The sequence below is a fragment of the Oncorhynchus clarkii genome, chromosome 7 (assembly GCF_045791955.1).
Source record: "Oncorhynchus clarkii lewisi isolate Uvic-CL-2024 chromosome 7, UVic_Ocla_1.0, whole genome shotgun sequence".
In the NCBI taxonomy this organism is placed as follows: domain Eukaryota; kingdom Metazoa; phylum Chordata; class Actinopteri; order Salmoniformes; family Salmonidae; genus Oncorhynchus; species Oncorhynchus clarkii.
In genome coordinates, this window is record NC_092153.1 from 56,984,734 (window position 1) to 57,001,402 (window position 16,669).

General features: G+C 42.5%; 2 protein-coding genes across 3 annotated transcripts in view; both read left to right on the forward strand.

Annotated features, from left to right (window-relative positions):
* Positions 1–8,280, forward strand: part of LOC139414344 (zinc finger protein 385A-like) — a 62,611-nt gene extending 54,331 nt beyond the window's left edge. For both annotated transcript variants that reach the window (XM_071162261.1, XM_071162262.1), the window contains exons 5-8: positions 3,465–3,794; positions 6,277–6,464; positions 7,239–7,325; positions 7,498–8,280. In XM_071162261.1, the coding sequence (XP_071018362.1) occupies positions 3,465–3,794; positions 6,277–6,464; positions 7,239–7,325; positions 7,498–7,770 (878 nt within the window). In that variant the 3' untranslated portion in view covers positions 7,771–8,280. The remainder of the gene's footprint in view (positions 1–3,464; positions 3,795–6,276; positions 6,465–7,238; positions 7,326–7,497) is intronic.
* Positions 8,281–11,751: 3,471 nt separating this feature from the next.
* On the forward strand, positions 11,752–15,503 carry LOC139414345 (G-protein coupled receptor 84-like). Its single transcript, XM_071162264.1, has 2 exons — positions 11,752–11,882; positions 12,937–15,503. The coding sequence occupies exon 2, from the start codon at positions 12,938–12,940 to the stop codon at positions 14,189–14,191; it is 1,254 nt and encodes a 417-aa protein (XP_071018365.1). The 5' UTR covers positions 11,752–11,882; position 12,937; the 3' UTR covers positions 14,192–15,503.
* The last annotated feature ends 1,166 nt before the right edge of the window (positions 15,504–16,669 follow it).

Consider the following 16,669-nt stretch of genomic DNA (forward strand, 5'->3'; position numbering starts at 1 on the left):
ACACCGCACACACACACACATGCTGAACCCACACAAAGATATAACCTAAACACACACATGCTGAACCCACACAAAGATATAACCTAAACACACACAAATGCTGAACCCACACAGAGACATAACCTAAACACACACAAATGCTGAACCCACACAGAGACATAACCTAAACACACACAAATGCTGAACCCACACAGAGATATAACTTAAACACACACAAATGCTGAACCCACACAAAGATATAACCTAAACACACACACATGCTGAACCCACACAGAGACATAACCTAAACACACACAAGTCACTGCATTTAATCATGGCAAGGTAACTGGAAACATGACCGAATACAAACAGTGTAGTTATTCCCTCCGCAAGGCAATCAAACAAGCAAAGTTTCAGTAAAGAGACAACGTAGAGTCGCAATTCAATGGCTCAGACACGAGACATATGTGGCAGGGTCTACAGTCAATCACGGATTACAACAAGAAAACCAGCACCGTCGCGGACATTGACGACTTTCTCCCAGACAAATTAAACAACGTCTTTGTGCGCTTTGAGGACAATACAGTGCCACGACACGGCCATCTACCAAAGACTGTGGGCTCTCCTCCGTGGCCGATGTGAGTAAAACATTTAAACGTGTTAACCCTCACAAGGCTGACGGCACAGATTGCATCCCTAGCCGCATCCTCAGAGCATGAGCAAACAAGCTGGCTGGTGTGTTTACGGACATATTCAATCAATCCCTATCCCAGTCTGCTGTCCCCACATGCTTCAAGATGTCCAGCATGGTTCCTGTTCCCACGAAAGCAAAAGTAACTGAACAAAATGACTATCGCCCCGTGGCACTCACTTCTGTCATCATCAACTCAAATCAAATAAAATGTATTTATATAGCCCTTCGTACATCAGCTGATATCTCAAAGTGCTGTACAGAAACCTAGCCTAAAACCCCAAACAGCAAGCAATGCAGGTGTAGAAGCACGGTGGCTAGGAAAAACTCCCTAGAAAGGCCAAAACCTAGGAAGAAACCTAGAGAGGAACCAGGCTATGTGGGGTGGCCAGTCCTCTTTTGGCTCTGCCGGGTGGAGATTATAACAGAACATGGCCAAGATGTTCAAATGTTCATAAATGACCAGCATGGTCTAATAATAATAAGGCAGAACAGTTGAAACTGGAGCAGCAGCACGGCCAGGTGGACTGGGGACAGCAAGGAGTCATCATGTCAGGTAGTCCTGAGGCATGTTCCTAGGGCTCAGGTCCGCCGAGAGAGAGAAAGAAAGAGAGAAAGAGAGAATTAGAGAGAGCACACTTAAATTCACACAGGACACCGAATAGGACAGAAGTACTCCAGATATAACAAACTGACCCTAGCCCCCCGACACATAAACTACTGCAGCATAAATATTGGAGGCTGAGACAGGAGGGGTCAGGAGACACTGTGGCCCCATCCGAGGACACCCCCAGACAGGGCCAAACAGGAAGGATATAACCCCACCCACTTTGCCAAAGCACAGCCCCCACACCACTAGAGGGATATCTACAACCACCAACTTACCATCCTGAGACAAGGCTGAGTATAGCCCACAAAGATCTCCACCCCGCTGATCCTCAACACTGGGGCCCTACACGGGTGCGTTCTCAGCCCTCTCCTGTAATCATCAAGTTTGCAGACAACACTACATTAGGGGGCTTGATTACCAACAACGACAAGACAGCCTACAAGGAGGAAAGAGGGCCCTCGGAGTGTGGTGTCAGGAAAATAAACTCTCACTCAACAAAACAAAGGAGATGATTGTGGACTTCAGGAAACAGCAGACGGACCCCCCCCCCCCCCCCCCCCCCTACCTGCCCTCCAAGAGACATACAGCACCCGATGTCACAGGAAGGCCAGAAAGATCATCAAGGACAACAACCACCCGAGCCACTGCCTGTTCACCCCGCTATCACCTGGAAGGTGATATCAGTACAGGTGCATCAAAGCTGGGACCGAGAGACTGAAAAACAGCATCTAGCTCAAGGCCAATCAGACTGTTAAACAGCCATCACTATCATAGAGAGGCTGCTGCCAACATACTGACTCAAATCACTGGCCACTTTGATAAATGGATTTAATAAAGGTATCACTAGTCTCTTTAAATAATGTCACTTTAATAATGTTTACATTTCCTACATTACTCTTCGTATATGTATATACTGTACTCTATACCATCTACTGCATCTTGCCTATGCTGTTAGGCCATCGCTTGTCCATATATTTTTATTTACATATTCTTATTCATTCCTTTACACTTGTGTGTGTATAAGGTAGTCATTGTGAATTTGTTAGATTACTTGTTAGATATTACTGCATGGTCGGAACTAGAAGCACAAGCATTTCACTACACTCGCATTAACATCTGCTAACCATGTGTATGTGACCAATAAAATTTGATTTGATTTGACATGCTGAACCCACACAGAGATATAACCTAAACACACACACATGCGGAACCCACACAGAGATATAACCAAAACACACACACATGCTGAACCCACACAGAGATTTAACCTAAACACACATACACATGCTGAACCCACACAGAGATATAACCTAAACACACACACATGCGGAACCCACACAGAGATATAACCAAAACACACACACATGCTGAACCCACACAGAGATATAACCAAAACACACACACATGCTGAACCCACACAGAGATTTAACCTTAACACACACACATGCTGAACCCACACAGAGATTTAACCTTAACACACACACACACACACGTTTCAGTCTGTGTGTGTGTAAAGTTCAGCTGTTTAGTCAGAGATCAGGGGTGAAACAGAACAGTCGTACAGAGGGATGTCTGCTAAGAGACGCCTCTGTCAGCACTGACAAGAATCAGCTTCCCAGGCATCCGTCACTGGGATTGGCCTGCAGAGGAGAGGAGGGTGGTGGGGAGTGGTTAAATACTATGTAGTATGAAGGCTCTACTGGCTCTCAACACTTGTATTTTGTTTATCTCTTGGTTCAATTGGCAGGCCAGATGACCCTGTGCTACATACAGTGGTTAAGCTACAGTAACATTAAGATTATTGTGCTGTTCTACTGACCCTCCTTCCACCCTCTCCAACCTGAATAACCTGACATGACCCAGATATTCCACCCTACCCTGACTCACTCCAGATGGGGGAGACAGATGTGTGGCCCTCTGGGGCAGAGTTTTGACCCTGTAAGTTCAGACATAGTACTGTACCAGTGCCGCAGCATCATCATCATCATCATCATAATATTATCTGGTGTGCTCTACACGTAAGTGATAATGCCCAAGTATCCGGTGTTTGTGGATATATTGGCATGGGTGTTGTTAGGCCCGAGACAAAGTCAAGTTTTTAACCAATCAGCATTCAGGATTAGAACCACCCGCTGTATAAAATATGGTAGAAAATGTTCTATTTCCTATCTGTTCTCTTCACAGATGATGCCCAGTCCCGCCCACATTCAAACGGCTCAGACATGACACCCAGCGCCATCCCCATGTCGGTCCAAGACACCTCCCTGCTCCCTGTGTGTCCATCCCTGCCCGCTTTGAGTACACCTATGCCCACCACCTCCACCTCCATCCCCTCCCCGGCCCTTTGTGCCCCCCAGGTGGACACCCCCATGGCGGGCGCCCCTGACAACCTGTCCCCGGCCCCCAGCCTCTTTTCAGGGGAGTCTGAGGAGGACAAGGCCAAGAAGCTGCTCTACTGCTCACTGTGCAAAGTGGCCGTCAACTCCCTCTCTCAGCTAGAGGCGCACAACAAAGGTAAGGCTCCTTCCAAAGACAGAACTGATAACGCAATATGTAATAAAGTCTACTGTCATTGAACATTCCGGCCTAGATAGATATTGCCTTCTCAGCAGCCTCAAAATTAGCCACACAAAGTGATGCTTGAGCTTTTACAAACACAACATTTTATGTGTCCTCCTTCACACCCTGATCTCTGATATTGAATCATGGGATACCACTGTTACACACAAGGGACAAAACTACACACAGTGGCATAACTGATTAAATATATCAAGGACTTATGAATACACTGCAAACCACGGCTAAGGCATTGTGGTTGAATAACTTCACAAGGCCAAATATTGCAATACTAAGCCAGGGCTTCTGATGCACACACAGAACCTAAGTCACACTCCCAGCGAAGAAGAGTTAACAATGAATATTTCAGTGTGTTCAAGGCTAGATTAACCAGGTCAACTCAAATGACAGAAGAACAGCTTGGCTTTCATTCACCACATAGAGAAACAGGACAATGCTTCCATGCGTCTGGTTCATTTAAACAGATATAACAATCAGATTGTTTTCTTTTAGTTACAATATGACATTTTAGTAGATGCTGTTATCCAGAGTGACTTGTAGTAGTGAATGCATACATTTTCATTCATACTGGTCCCCCATGGGAATCGAGCCCACAACCCTGGTGGTGTAAGTGGCATGCGCTACCAACTGAGCCACATGGGACTACTAGTTATGTTTGTGTTTCCTAAAGCCATCCCTCCAAAACATACACACCTGGAGGTAATTACATAGTGCACAATTTTGAACATGAAAAGTTATTAATAAACAAATTAGGCACATTTGAACAGAAATGGAATGGTTCATTGGATGAGTCTAAAACTTTGCACATACACTGATGCCATCTTGTGGCCATAATCTGGGCTGGAATAATACATTATGGCCTTTCTCTTGCATTTCAAAGATGATGGTACAAAAAAATACAAAAGAATGGTTGTTTTTTTCTTTGTATTATCTTTTACCAGATCTAATGTGATATATTCTACTACATTACTTTCACATTTCCATAAACGACAAAGTGTTTCTTTTCAAATGGCACCAAGAATATGCATAACCTTGCTTCAGGGCCTGAGCTATAGGCAGTTAGATTTGAGTATGTCATTTTAGGCGAAAATTGAAAAAAGGGGCGGATCCTTAACCTCATGCTCCTTTGTGACCCCGCTTTCAAAGTCACTGAGATCTCTTCTTCTAGCCATGGTAGCCAAAATAATAGGCAACTGGGCATTTGTATTCATGACCCTAAGCATGATGGTATGTTAATTACTTGGTACACTCAGGAACCACACCTGTGTGGAAGCACCAAGCATCTGCTTTCAATATACTTTGTATACCTCATTTACTCAAGTGTTTCCTTTATTTTGGCAGTTACCTCTAATGTACAGTATAATCAAGACCAGGGATGGGAAACTTTGATAGGGGTGGGGGCCACCAAAAATCTTAACTCATCATGTGGGGCTCAGTCTGCTTACCCACATCCATACTCACACATGTAGTCAGAGCCGGCACTAGCCTTTTGGGGGCCCTAAGCTAAATTTGGTTTCGCCAGTTGCCCTTCCCTGTACTAGACTGAGAAAGGAGAGAAGGAAATGTTCCTTTAAAAAAGAGCCAAAAGAAGGTGTGAACAGGGACTGACCGTGAAATGAGAGTGAACAAGAGAAATAGGAGATAATGGTTCTGTACTACATGACAAGACAAGAACAGAGCAGGAGATAGGTTACCAAAACTGCTAAATAGCCTAATCCTGAAAATGTTTAGCTGTGCTCTCTAGTGGCTAGTCAATGTCACCACACTTTCTGACTCAATATACTGCTTAGGCCTACTCATCTTTCTATGCTCAATTAGCCTCGATGTGATCTAGCCCACCATATTCTTCTGAGGGCTAGGTTAATTACAATGATAGCCACAAACAAATGATCATTTAAGGAAGATACTAATACAAATATATTCAAACGCTTACCGTACCTTGTTCTGGGTGACCGAGTGCGGCCTGTGTTGGCGGCTGTGATGAAAGAAATACTGCAAATCATTTTGTAAACACAAAAACAATACGTTATTTATTTAACCGAGGAAGACAATAACTTCTGCTGGATATGCAGCGAGAAAGGCTTGCCTTGGGAGACATTTCCATTGACGCACGGAGCAGCATATGGATGTGCAGGCTATGCAAAATCGAATTTAAGGTGCAAAATAATTCAATAGTTTAAACAAAAGTCACAATCGCCTATTCCATATTACAATTATAAAGTTCTGTATTTTCTTAATAGTACAAAAAATACATAAAATATCAATGTTTTGAAATGAACAAGAACATCATGAAATGTAGAACTACATTACACTCCACAGAGAAAATATAATCAATGAGTTATCAGGCCTAGTTTTATAAAAATTTACAAACAACAACAACTAATATTTCCTTCTCTACCACTCTCTCCACGGCTAACAGGTACCAAACACAAAACCATCCTGGAGGCATGGAGTGGGCTGGGCCCCATAAAAACGTACCCTCGGCTGGGCCCTAACCTGAGCCCAGACCAGGCAGGGGGGCTGCCCTCGGACCACAACACTCAGGAACGCACCTTCCACTGTGAGATTTGCAACGTGAGAGTGAACTCTGAGCTGCAGCTCAAACAGGTGAGTGAGTAAGTAACACGACCACTGCCCAAGAGTGAAGTTTCCCCTAGGTACAGATCTAGGATCAGCCAGTGGTGTAAAATACATAAGCAAAAATACATTCAAGTACTCCTGAAGTTGTTTTTTTGTGGTATCTGTACTTAACTTTACTGTGAATATTTTTGACAACTTTTACTTTTACTTCATAACATTCCTAAAGAAAATGATGTACTTTTTACTCCATACATTTTCCTGACACCCAAAAGCACCAGTTATATTTAGAAGGCTCAGGCAGGACAGGAAAATGGTCAAATTCACGCACTTATCATTGGTCATCCCTACTGCCTCTGATCTGGCGGATTCACTAAACACAAATGCTTCGTTTATAAATTATGTCTGAGTGTTGGAGTGCGCCACTGGCTATCCTTAAATGAAGGAATTTGAAATGATTTATACTTTTACTTAGTATATTTAAAACCAAATACTTTAGACTTTTACTCAAGTAGTATTTTACTGGGTGACTTTTACTTGAGTAAGTTTCTATTAAAGTTTCTTTACTTTAACTTAAATGTGAGAACTGGGTACATGTTCCACTACTGGGATCAGCTACCCCTCCCCCAATCCTAACCTTAACCATTAGTGGGGGAAATGCAAAACTAACCACAGATCAGCATCTAGAGGCAACAGTACCTTATACCTACAGCTTAATTCATCATTCAGATACCTCACTGAAAGAAGGATGCACATTTGGAGAAAGAAGAAAACCTACAACGCCCCACTTATTTTTCTCTTCAGCATATATCCAGTCGAAGGCATCGGGATGGAGTCGCAGGGAAGCCCAATCCTCTCCTTAGCCGGCATAAGAATCGCACAGACTTTGTGGTAATGATCCAATTATGTGTATAGGCTATAGCAATATTTCTAAATCATTATTTGATGATTCAGTCATTTAGCTCAGGGTTGTCTAATAGACAGCATACCACAGTTTGCCTCTTCTCTCACCTTACTCATTACTCATTTTAACCTTTACACTGTTTCTCTCTCTGGATCTCAGTCATCCTTGACCTTCTCAAAGGAACTTCCAAAAACTCTGGGCCATGGACTGTTTCCTAACCCCCTGGCTGTTGCCGCGGCGATGGCAGCCGCTGCCTCCTCCAATCAGCTGGCTCAGCTGCGTCCCCCTGGTCCCATTTCTCACACTCAGAACTACCATCCCCACCACCACCTCTTACAGGGCACACTACAAGGCACGCACCTCAGCCTCCTAAGGCCCGCCCCTGGGCCTATGCGCACCACCCATGGGCCAATCCTCTTCTCCCCTTATTGACGGTGATGGGATGGGGCACTATCAGGAAGGAGCACACTGTGAAGTAAACAGGGAAAACCATTGATAGATAATAAACAGATGTTAAAACTTAAATATTTGAAATAGGAAAGACTATGCCTTTTCCTCTCTACCCTTCCACCCTTTTTTGTTTAATAAATTCCAAATCAAAGGATGGACAGCTTGCAGACATTTTAAAGAGGAAGGATGCATGACAGACTAAGATGGACTTTCTGTCAATGCTTTCTCTCCGTTAACCCTCCTCTAACCTTCAGTTAAAATATTTGTACAGGTCAAACTTGTATCCTGGCTGAGGGTGACTCAGTAGACTGAGTGTTCTATTTCCTCCACATCTCTGCATTTCTGGTTCAGTGAACTCCCACCCAAAGCCATCTGCAATATACGTTGCATACCGCAAACCCCTGTTGGGGTGTTCAATAATCCAAGTGCAGTACCTATCTACAGGTGTAGGATCTCAATTGAATCAACCTGTTGCAGAAAAGTTGTAGTGTATTTGAGTCCTAAAAAGGCCTATGTGGTTTGTAATTTCCACTTTGAAATTTCAGACTTGACTTTCCCTTATTAAAAATGGATCAACCCCCACAAATATGTCCATTAATTATAATCCACATAATAATTCACATTTCCTGTTGCTGCAGGATTATTTCCTGCTGTAGCAAACTGGATAAAATGAAGATCCTACATCTGTACCCCACTCTGTAGTTCCAGGTTCTAGATTAGGTACCTGCTCTGCAGATCCAGGCACAAGGTACATTGTACTCTATGTTTCCAGGTTCTAGATACATGTTCTAGTGTTGTGTTGAGGATAATAGATGTTAGTCTATATATCCTCTGTTGTCAGATCAGGTGAGAGAGAGAGAGAGAGAGAGAGAGAGAAGTGAAGGAAGCAAGGAAGGGATAGAAAAACCCCACTGTAACTCAAGGCAGAAATGTGTACTGAATGCACCAAGGTAGAGCTAAATGTTTTTAAGAAATCTGAATAAGATATTTTAAGAAATGTAAATGAATGCAATGAAAAATGATGGACTTGTGATAAACCATTTATTTAACTGTTGTTTTCTGAGCAGACCTCCTCTTTCAGTCTTATTGTCTGTAAGAAGTCAGAGAGAAAGGGAGAGTGGGACATGTTACGGACTGGAACTGTTACGAGAAGTCAATTGGTTCCTTTGAGCATTCTTAAAGTTTCTGCCCTTGTCTTATATTTTTGTATGGCTGGTGTCAAAGTGTTGTGTTTCTGTGTGTGTGCGTATGTGTGTATTCTGGAGATAGGTAGAGATAGATGAAGCACGCAATTATGCCTCAATGGTGACCCCTTTCATTCAAACTGGAAACTACTCAGCGAGACAGCTAATTTTAGAACCTTTACTCAAAACTTAAGTATGTCTGCACAGTCCCAACAAAGTGTGGTATTAGGGTGTGGTATAAGGGAATTGTTTCTACACAGTTAACAACAGGGGGAGCCTTAGGGATATCTGATGGCACCAGCCTCTTCTAGTGAGAACAAAAGGGAGGTGGGTTTTCCCTTCCAGGAGTGATTGCTGACCTGTGATCCTACACCCAGATGGTAGCATGTTGAGTGTGGTGTGAGTGAGAAACACTGTGATGGATGTTTGAAGTGAAGAAGTAGGACACGTAGTAGGACACCAACTCATTTAAGGGTTTTTCTTTATTTTAATATTTTCTACACTGTAGAATAATAGTGAAGACTTCAAAACTATGAACTAACACATATGGAATCATGTAGTAACCAAAAGTGTTAAACAATTTTGAGATTCTTCAAATTGCCACCCTTTGCCTTGATGACAGATTTGCACACTCTTGGCAGATTTGCACACTCTCGGGGCGGCAGGTAGCCTAGTGGTTAGACCATTGGGCCTATAACTAAAAGGTTGCTAGATCAAATCTGACTTGGTAACAATCTGTTGTTCTGCCCCTGAACAAGGCAGTTAACCCACTGTTCCTTGGCCATCATTATAAATGAGAATTTGTTCTTAACTGGCTTGTCAAGCTAAATAAAAAATGTAATCCTCTCAATCAGCTTTTCCAACAGTCTTGAAGGAGTTCCACATATGCTGAGCACATGTTGGCTGCTTTTCCTTCACTCTGTGGTGCGACTCATCCCAAACCATCTCAATTTGGTTGAGGTCGGGGGATTGTGGAAACCAGGTCATCTGATGCAGCACTCCATCACTCTCCTTCTTGGTCAAATAGCCCTTACACAGCCTGGAGGTGTGTTGGGTCAGTGTCCTGTTGAAAACAAATGATAGTCCCTCTAAGTCCAAACAAGATGGGATGGCGTATCACTGCAGAATACTGTGGTAGCCATGCTGGTTAAGTGTGCCTTGAATTCTAAATAAATCACAGACAGTGTCACCAGCAAAGCACCCCCACACCATCACACCTCCTCCTCCATGCTTTACGGTGGGAACCACACATGCAGAGATAATCTGTTCACCCACACCGCGTCTCACAAAGACATGGCAGTTGGAACCAAAAATCTCACATTTTGACTCCAGACCAAAGGACAAATGTCCACTGCCAGTGTTTGTTGGCCCAAGAAAGTCTCTTCTTCTTATGGTGTCCTTTAGTAGTTGTTTCTTTGCTGCAATTCGACCATGAAGGCCTGATTCACACAATCTCCTCTGAACAATTTATGTTGAGATGTGTCTGTTTCTTGAATTCTGTGAAGCATTTATTTAGGCTGCAATTTCTGAGGCTGATAACTCTAATGAACTTATGCTCTGCAGCAGAGGTAACTCTGTGTCTTCCATTCCTGTGGCGGTCTTCATGAGAGCTAGTTTCATCATAGCGCATGATGGTTTTTGCAACTGCACTTGAAGAAACTTTCAAAGTTCTTGAAATGTTCTGTATTGTCTTAAAATAATGATGGACTGTCGTTTCTCTTTGCTTATTTTAGCTGTTCTTGCCATAATATGAACTTGGTCTTTTAGCAAATACGGCTATCTTCTGTATACCACCCTACCTTGTCACAACACAACTGATTGGCTCAAACGCATTAAGAAGGAATGAAATTCCACAAGTTAACTTTTAACAAGGCACACCTGTTAATTGAAATGCATTCCACCTCATGATTCTGGTTGAGAGAATGCCAAGAGTGTGCAAAGCTGTCATCAAGGCAAAGGGTGGCTATTTAAAGAATCTCACATATAAACAAATCAAAATATATTTGAACACTTTTTTGGTTACTAAATGATTCCATATGTGTTATTTCATAGTTTTGATGTCTTCACTATTATTCTACAATGTAGAAAATAGTTTAAAAAATAAAGAAAACCCCTTGAATGAGTAGGTGTTCTAAAACGTTTGACCGGTAGTGTATTCATACCCAACCTCACACTAACCCATACAGATGGAGCCTGTTGCTCCTGTAAAGCCACCAAACTATTTTTTTCTCATACAGTATTAGAAGGGTAAAGGACTGAGAAATTGTAGCAATACTTACAGCACTCCTGCTAACGACTCTGGTTCATTGCAATAAATAAATAAATGATGTGTACAAATATATTAAATGTTATTTCGGAGATAATATTGAATCATTATAGACTGTTTTAGCGATGTTGGCAAAAGAGCTTCCTTATTGTTGAATAAACAAACTGAAGATCAATAAATTATTTACAAAATGACTGTGGTGGTGATGCTATATACTGTGAAATGTATGTTCATAGAAATGCTTTTGAATACTGATTGTTAAGTTTTAATGTCTTATGTCTGACTAGCAGTGCAGAGTGAGCATTTCTAACAAAATGAGGATACAGTAGCCAGTAGGTGAAGAAATCAGAAAAAGAACACATTATTTGCTATGAAAACTCGGAATTGACCAGAATTGAGAAACATCCGTCATGAAACAGAAAACACACACATTGCATCACATTTCATGAGGTCACAGGGATCTACCAATGAGAAGACTAGAGGAAGCTCAAAAGAGGTGAAAAGGAGAAGGAACCAGTTAAGTGACAGATAAACTGCATAAAGACTTTGAGACAACAGAACAACCACGACACACAGGACAACACAAATGCCAAGATACTGCACAGAGAGACAAAGACTCCTTGACAGAAAACGTTAGAACTGAGGTGAGAAATAAACTTCAGGATTTATTCTGTTCTTTGTGGTGATACTCTGTTCGATAGTAATATTCCTGTGTTAACACTACCTGTGGAAGTTGATGTTCTCGTGTTTCAGATCAACTTCCGTGATGTGAGTTAATTATTCACCCCATATAGAGAACTATTATCAAAAGGAATGTACTGTCCTGTACTCTACTGTACAACCGTTGACATCTAACAGAATTGTCTGACATCTACATCTGTATTTATTATGGTGTTAACAGTTCATTTCCAGGAACACTAACTGAAAGTGAATAGTTATTCCATCAAAGGCATTGGATTATATTGTTAAGTCTGCTATACGATCCTGGTGGGAGAAAGAATGGATTTCCCTAGTCATATTATAATACAGCATGTCCATTGAAGTGTATTGTCCATTGAGGGGGCTGTGACCCCTCCAATTTTATCAATTTGTAAAATAGATACTGTATTTATAACGTACGGTTTCTTTTACACATTATTAAGGTGTTGAATTTAGTCAGTCAAAAAAAATGTACGATATTGCCTCTGTAGTCATGCTGATGTAGCTCCAGTACATCTACTACAGTACATGCCTTATTGGGAAGGCTGTGATCTGATATGCACAGAACACCAAACAACATCAATTATTTGAATGGACAAAAGAGCAGCAGAAATAGCAAGAACAGCTACTGACAAAGTCAAGGTTGGTTCTGAAACATGACATTATTGAACATGTGTGGAACACCCCAACATGACAGAGAACAATGCATGGTTCACCACATTTTTTCAACAAGCAGGAAGTGGTCTAGGAACCCTGCACCTACAGCACCCCTCTGACTTACCCCCACTCGCCAACAACCTGCCACTATTTGACTGACAACTGATCATTTTGGAATTTCTCTTCTCTCTCTGTGTATAATGTGTAAATGATGTGATGTGCAATACATTTGTTATGCGTATCTGATGTGGAATCAACTTTATATGATTTATATCATTGTGTTTCCAATCCAACTTCCCCCTGACCTGGGGAATAATAAAGTTGATACCTCTCTCTTCCCAGGATGCTGGAGAACGTCACAGGTGACGTGCAGAATGACACCTTCTCCTGCCACCACCCCTCGGTGGAGGCCTACCGCTACTTCGGCGTGCTGTGGGGTTCGGTAGTTACTATAGTTGGAACGGTGGGGAACATGCTTACCATTCTGGCCTTCGCCACGGACACCCGGCTGCGGACGCGTTTCAACGTGCTGATAGTGAACCTGGCCCTGGCGGACCTGTTGTACTGCACCCTGCTGCAGCCCGTCTCTGTCGACTCCTACCTACACCTCCGCTGGAGGGGCGGACCTCTTTGGTGCAGCATCTTTGGCCTCCTCCTCTTTCTCTCCAACTCTGTCTCTATCATCACCCTGTGTCTGATCGCGGCCAGCCGTTACCTGCTGGTGACGAAGCGGGATGTGTTTGAGCGGGTGTTTTCTGGTCGAGGCCTGGCTATCCTCCTGCCCTCCACCTGGGCCCTGGGCCTGGCCAGCTTCGGCCCGCTCTGGCCCGTTTATGTATTTGCCCCACAGGTGTGCACCTGCAGTTTCCACCGCACCAGGGGGCGCCCTTACACCACCGTGCTGCTATTCTTCTACTTCTTTATCGGCCTGGGCTGCGTGGGGATTTTCTACCTGCTCATTTACAGGCGAGTCAGGGTGGCAGCACTGGCACTGGTCCGCTACCGGTTTAGCCGACGCTCGTCACAAAAGAAGCCAAACTCATCAGAACAAGGGACGGAGGGGGATAGTGGAGTCGGGAGCGGGGTGGCCACCACCCAGAGCTGTGAATTGAGCAGCCAGGCAGAACTAACCCAATACAAGAGGGTAGAGGTGAAGGTGCACCCTGGGAAAGCCCAATCCTCCCACTCCACCTGGGGCTCTGCTTTAACTTCGCATTCAGCTCACCAAGCAGGGGCACAGGAGCTACCCCCTGCCCTCAACCCTGTGCCCCGCTCGGCCACTCCTGCCCCCATCACTGCCCCCTCCTCCTCCACCACCTCTTCAGGGGACAATGTTGAGTTTAGACGTGTGACCCGGATGTGTTTCACTGTCTTCCTGTGTTTCGTGGGCTGTTTTGTCCCGTTCCTGCTGCTGAACATTGCTGATAAGCATAACCGTGCACCTCAGGTGCTCCACATGTTCTGTGCCAACCTCACCTGGCTCAACAGTTGTATTAACCCTGTGCTCTACGCTGTCATGAACCGCCAGTTTGGACAGGCCTACCGGGCCCTTCTAGTCAGGGCCGCCACACCCTTCACACACCTCTGGACACGGTGACCTATACATGTTGGTTGTTTAGTAGATGCAGTTATTCAGATTGACTTTAGTCAGTGTATTCAATTAAGGTACATAAGACAACCACACATTGGTAATTATCACTCACTTTTCTCAGCCCACACTGGTATGAATGGAGCTACTTCCTCCTGTATAACTTCCTCTCCTCCTTCCTGAATATTACATTTACTGTCACCTAGCAAGGGAAAAATTAGCTTTTCTGTGATTTTTGGAAAGGGCACATTTATTTTGGGCTAAGATTATGCTTGTTTTTTTTCCAGTTACAAACACCAATGTACAGTTACTGTTAAGCCTTTGTCCCCGTACATGAAATAGCTTTCAGAGCGGCCATATAATGTGGTCAAATCTCATCAGGAAATCTATTTTATTCCAGCAGGAAGCCAGAAGCCACCAACAGGGAGATAGTTATGCAAAGAACTATAGCCTCCTTTACGTCTTGTGTTTATTTATTGTCTGTGCCAATGTACTTTTGTCTGTTCATTTACACTCCCCTACTGTACATGTGTATTTGGACAGTAATGATAAATGTTTTTAATCTGGCTCTGTACTCCAGCATTTTGGATTTGAGATCAAATGTTTCATAAAAAGTGACAGCACACACAGACTGTCACCTTTTTATTTGAGGGTATTTTCATACTTATCTGATTTAACGTTTAGAAATGGAAGCACTTTATATATCTAGTCCCCCCATTTGAAGATGTCAAGTATTTGGACACATTTCACTTCGTGTATTTAAATAGTCATAAGTTTAGTATTTGGTCCCACATTCCTTGCACACAATGATTACGTCAAGCTTGTTGGATGCGTTTACAGCTTGTTTTGGTTGTGTTACGGATGATGTTTTGTCCAATAGGAAGTGAATGGTGAATGGTATTTTTGGTGTCACTTTTATTGTAATACTATAATATATTTGTGAACACTTCTACATGAATGTGGACACTACCATGATTATAGATCCTGAATGAATTGTGAATGAAGAGAGAAAGTTACAAAGGGACAAAGATCATACACCCCCAAAATCTCCCCCATTATTGGTAATAGTGAGAGGTGATTGACTCATCGTTTTTCCTAATCATGGCATCATCAGAATTTACTCCATTCAGTTTCTATTGGGGAAAACAGAACCAAAACAAACTGAAAATGGATCCAACGAGTTTGTAGCCACAAGCTTGATGTAGTCATTGTGTGCTAACTATATGGGACCAAATACAACATTGACAACTTTGGTACATTATAAATGATATTTGAAATACATATGAATTTGGACAGTGAAGCAAATACAAATCTAAGTCTCCTCATTACTTCATAGTACCTTTTATTTGGAAACATAGGATATTATCCTTTTACATAGACATTTCATTTACACAACATGTGGAACTTCTGCCAACCCTAAAGCAGAACTTTTGAAAGATTTCTCAACTCGCATGTCCTAAAGTAATGGTGCAACTCAAAATGTCCTCCATGACATGATTAAGTTGACCTTCACCTCCTGATAGTTGAGAATATTTGTAATCATAGCAGTCATATTGGTATACGTGATTGGATTTGTCATATCGTAGTCTATTGCGGAATTACAATGTTGAGATTATTTTAATACAGAGCAACATACTGTATATTACTCAGCTCAAATAGTTTCTCCTTCCACAGCTTGTCTCATCCTAGCCTACTTTTATTGTAACTGTCTCAGTAGATATGTCACTGTGACATAACTAAAGACTAGACAAATCTCCTTGGTTTTGCTATCAGACACATTGCCACATTTCAGGGTTGAAGTAGAAGATGTATTTTCTTGGCAGGTTGGGTCACAGGTCATTAAGTTTATCTGAAGCCATTCATCGTTACTGCCATTATTAGAGCTACAGTGCTCCGTAAAATAAACAAAGAAATTATCCCATGTATTGGGAATGTCATCTGTAACGCACATCTATCTTTGCTGTATTAACTAGTACAACATAAAACGATAACAACTGGCTGCCTGTGGTGACGTTTCACTGCCACACTCGTTGAACTGTGAATAGTGGTATATACACCAATTCAGTCATTAATGATCACACTGTCGGCAGCCTACGCTGTAGAACACTGTACACCCACAGTGGATTAACACAGAGGGACACGTTAATAATAATAAGGTAAGTGGTAATCAGAAATGCTATACAAGACAAGAAGTGCAAAAGGATCAATACCTTTTCAAAAACCAAGCTTTTTATTTTTATGAAGGCTCCAGTTGTGTGAAGGCATTGTTATATTATACAAAAATCTAAATCTGATTCACATATTTTGTCTTGTCAGAACACAGTCAAGTCCCATAGAGCAAAGTCATCAAAAAATCTACATTCCTTCGCAAGAGCGAGATATTTCATCATACAAAAATGTATTATGCTGTACCCGATGGGCACAACATAATGGCCAGGCAGCATTTATATTGAAGCAGAGTAGTAGCCTACAGTATATAGAATGCAC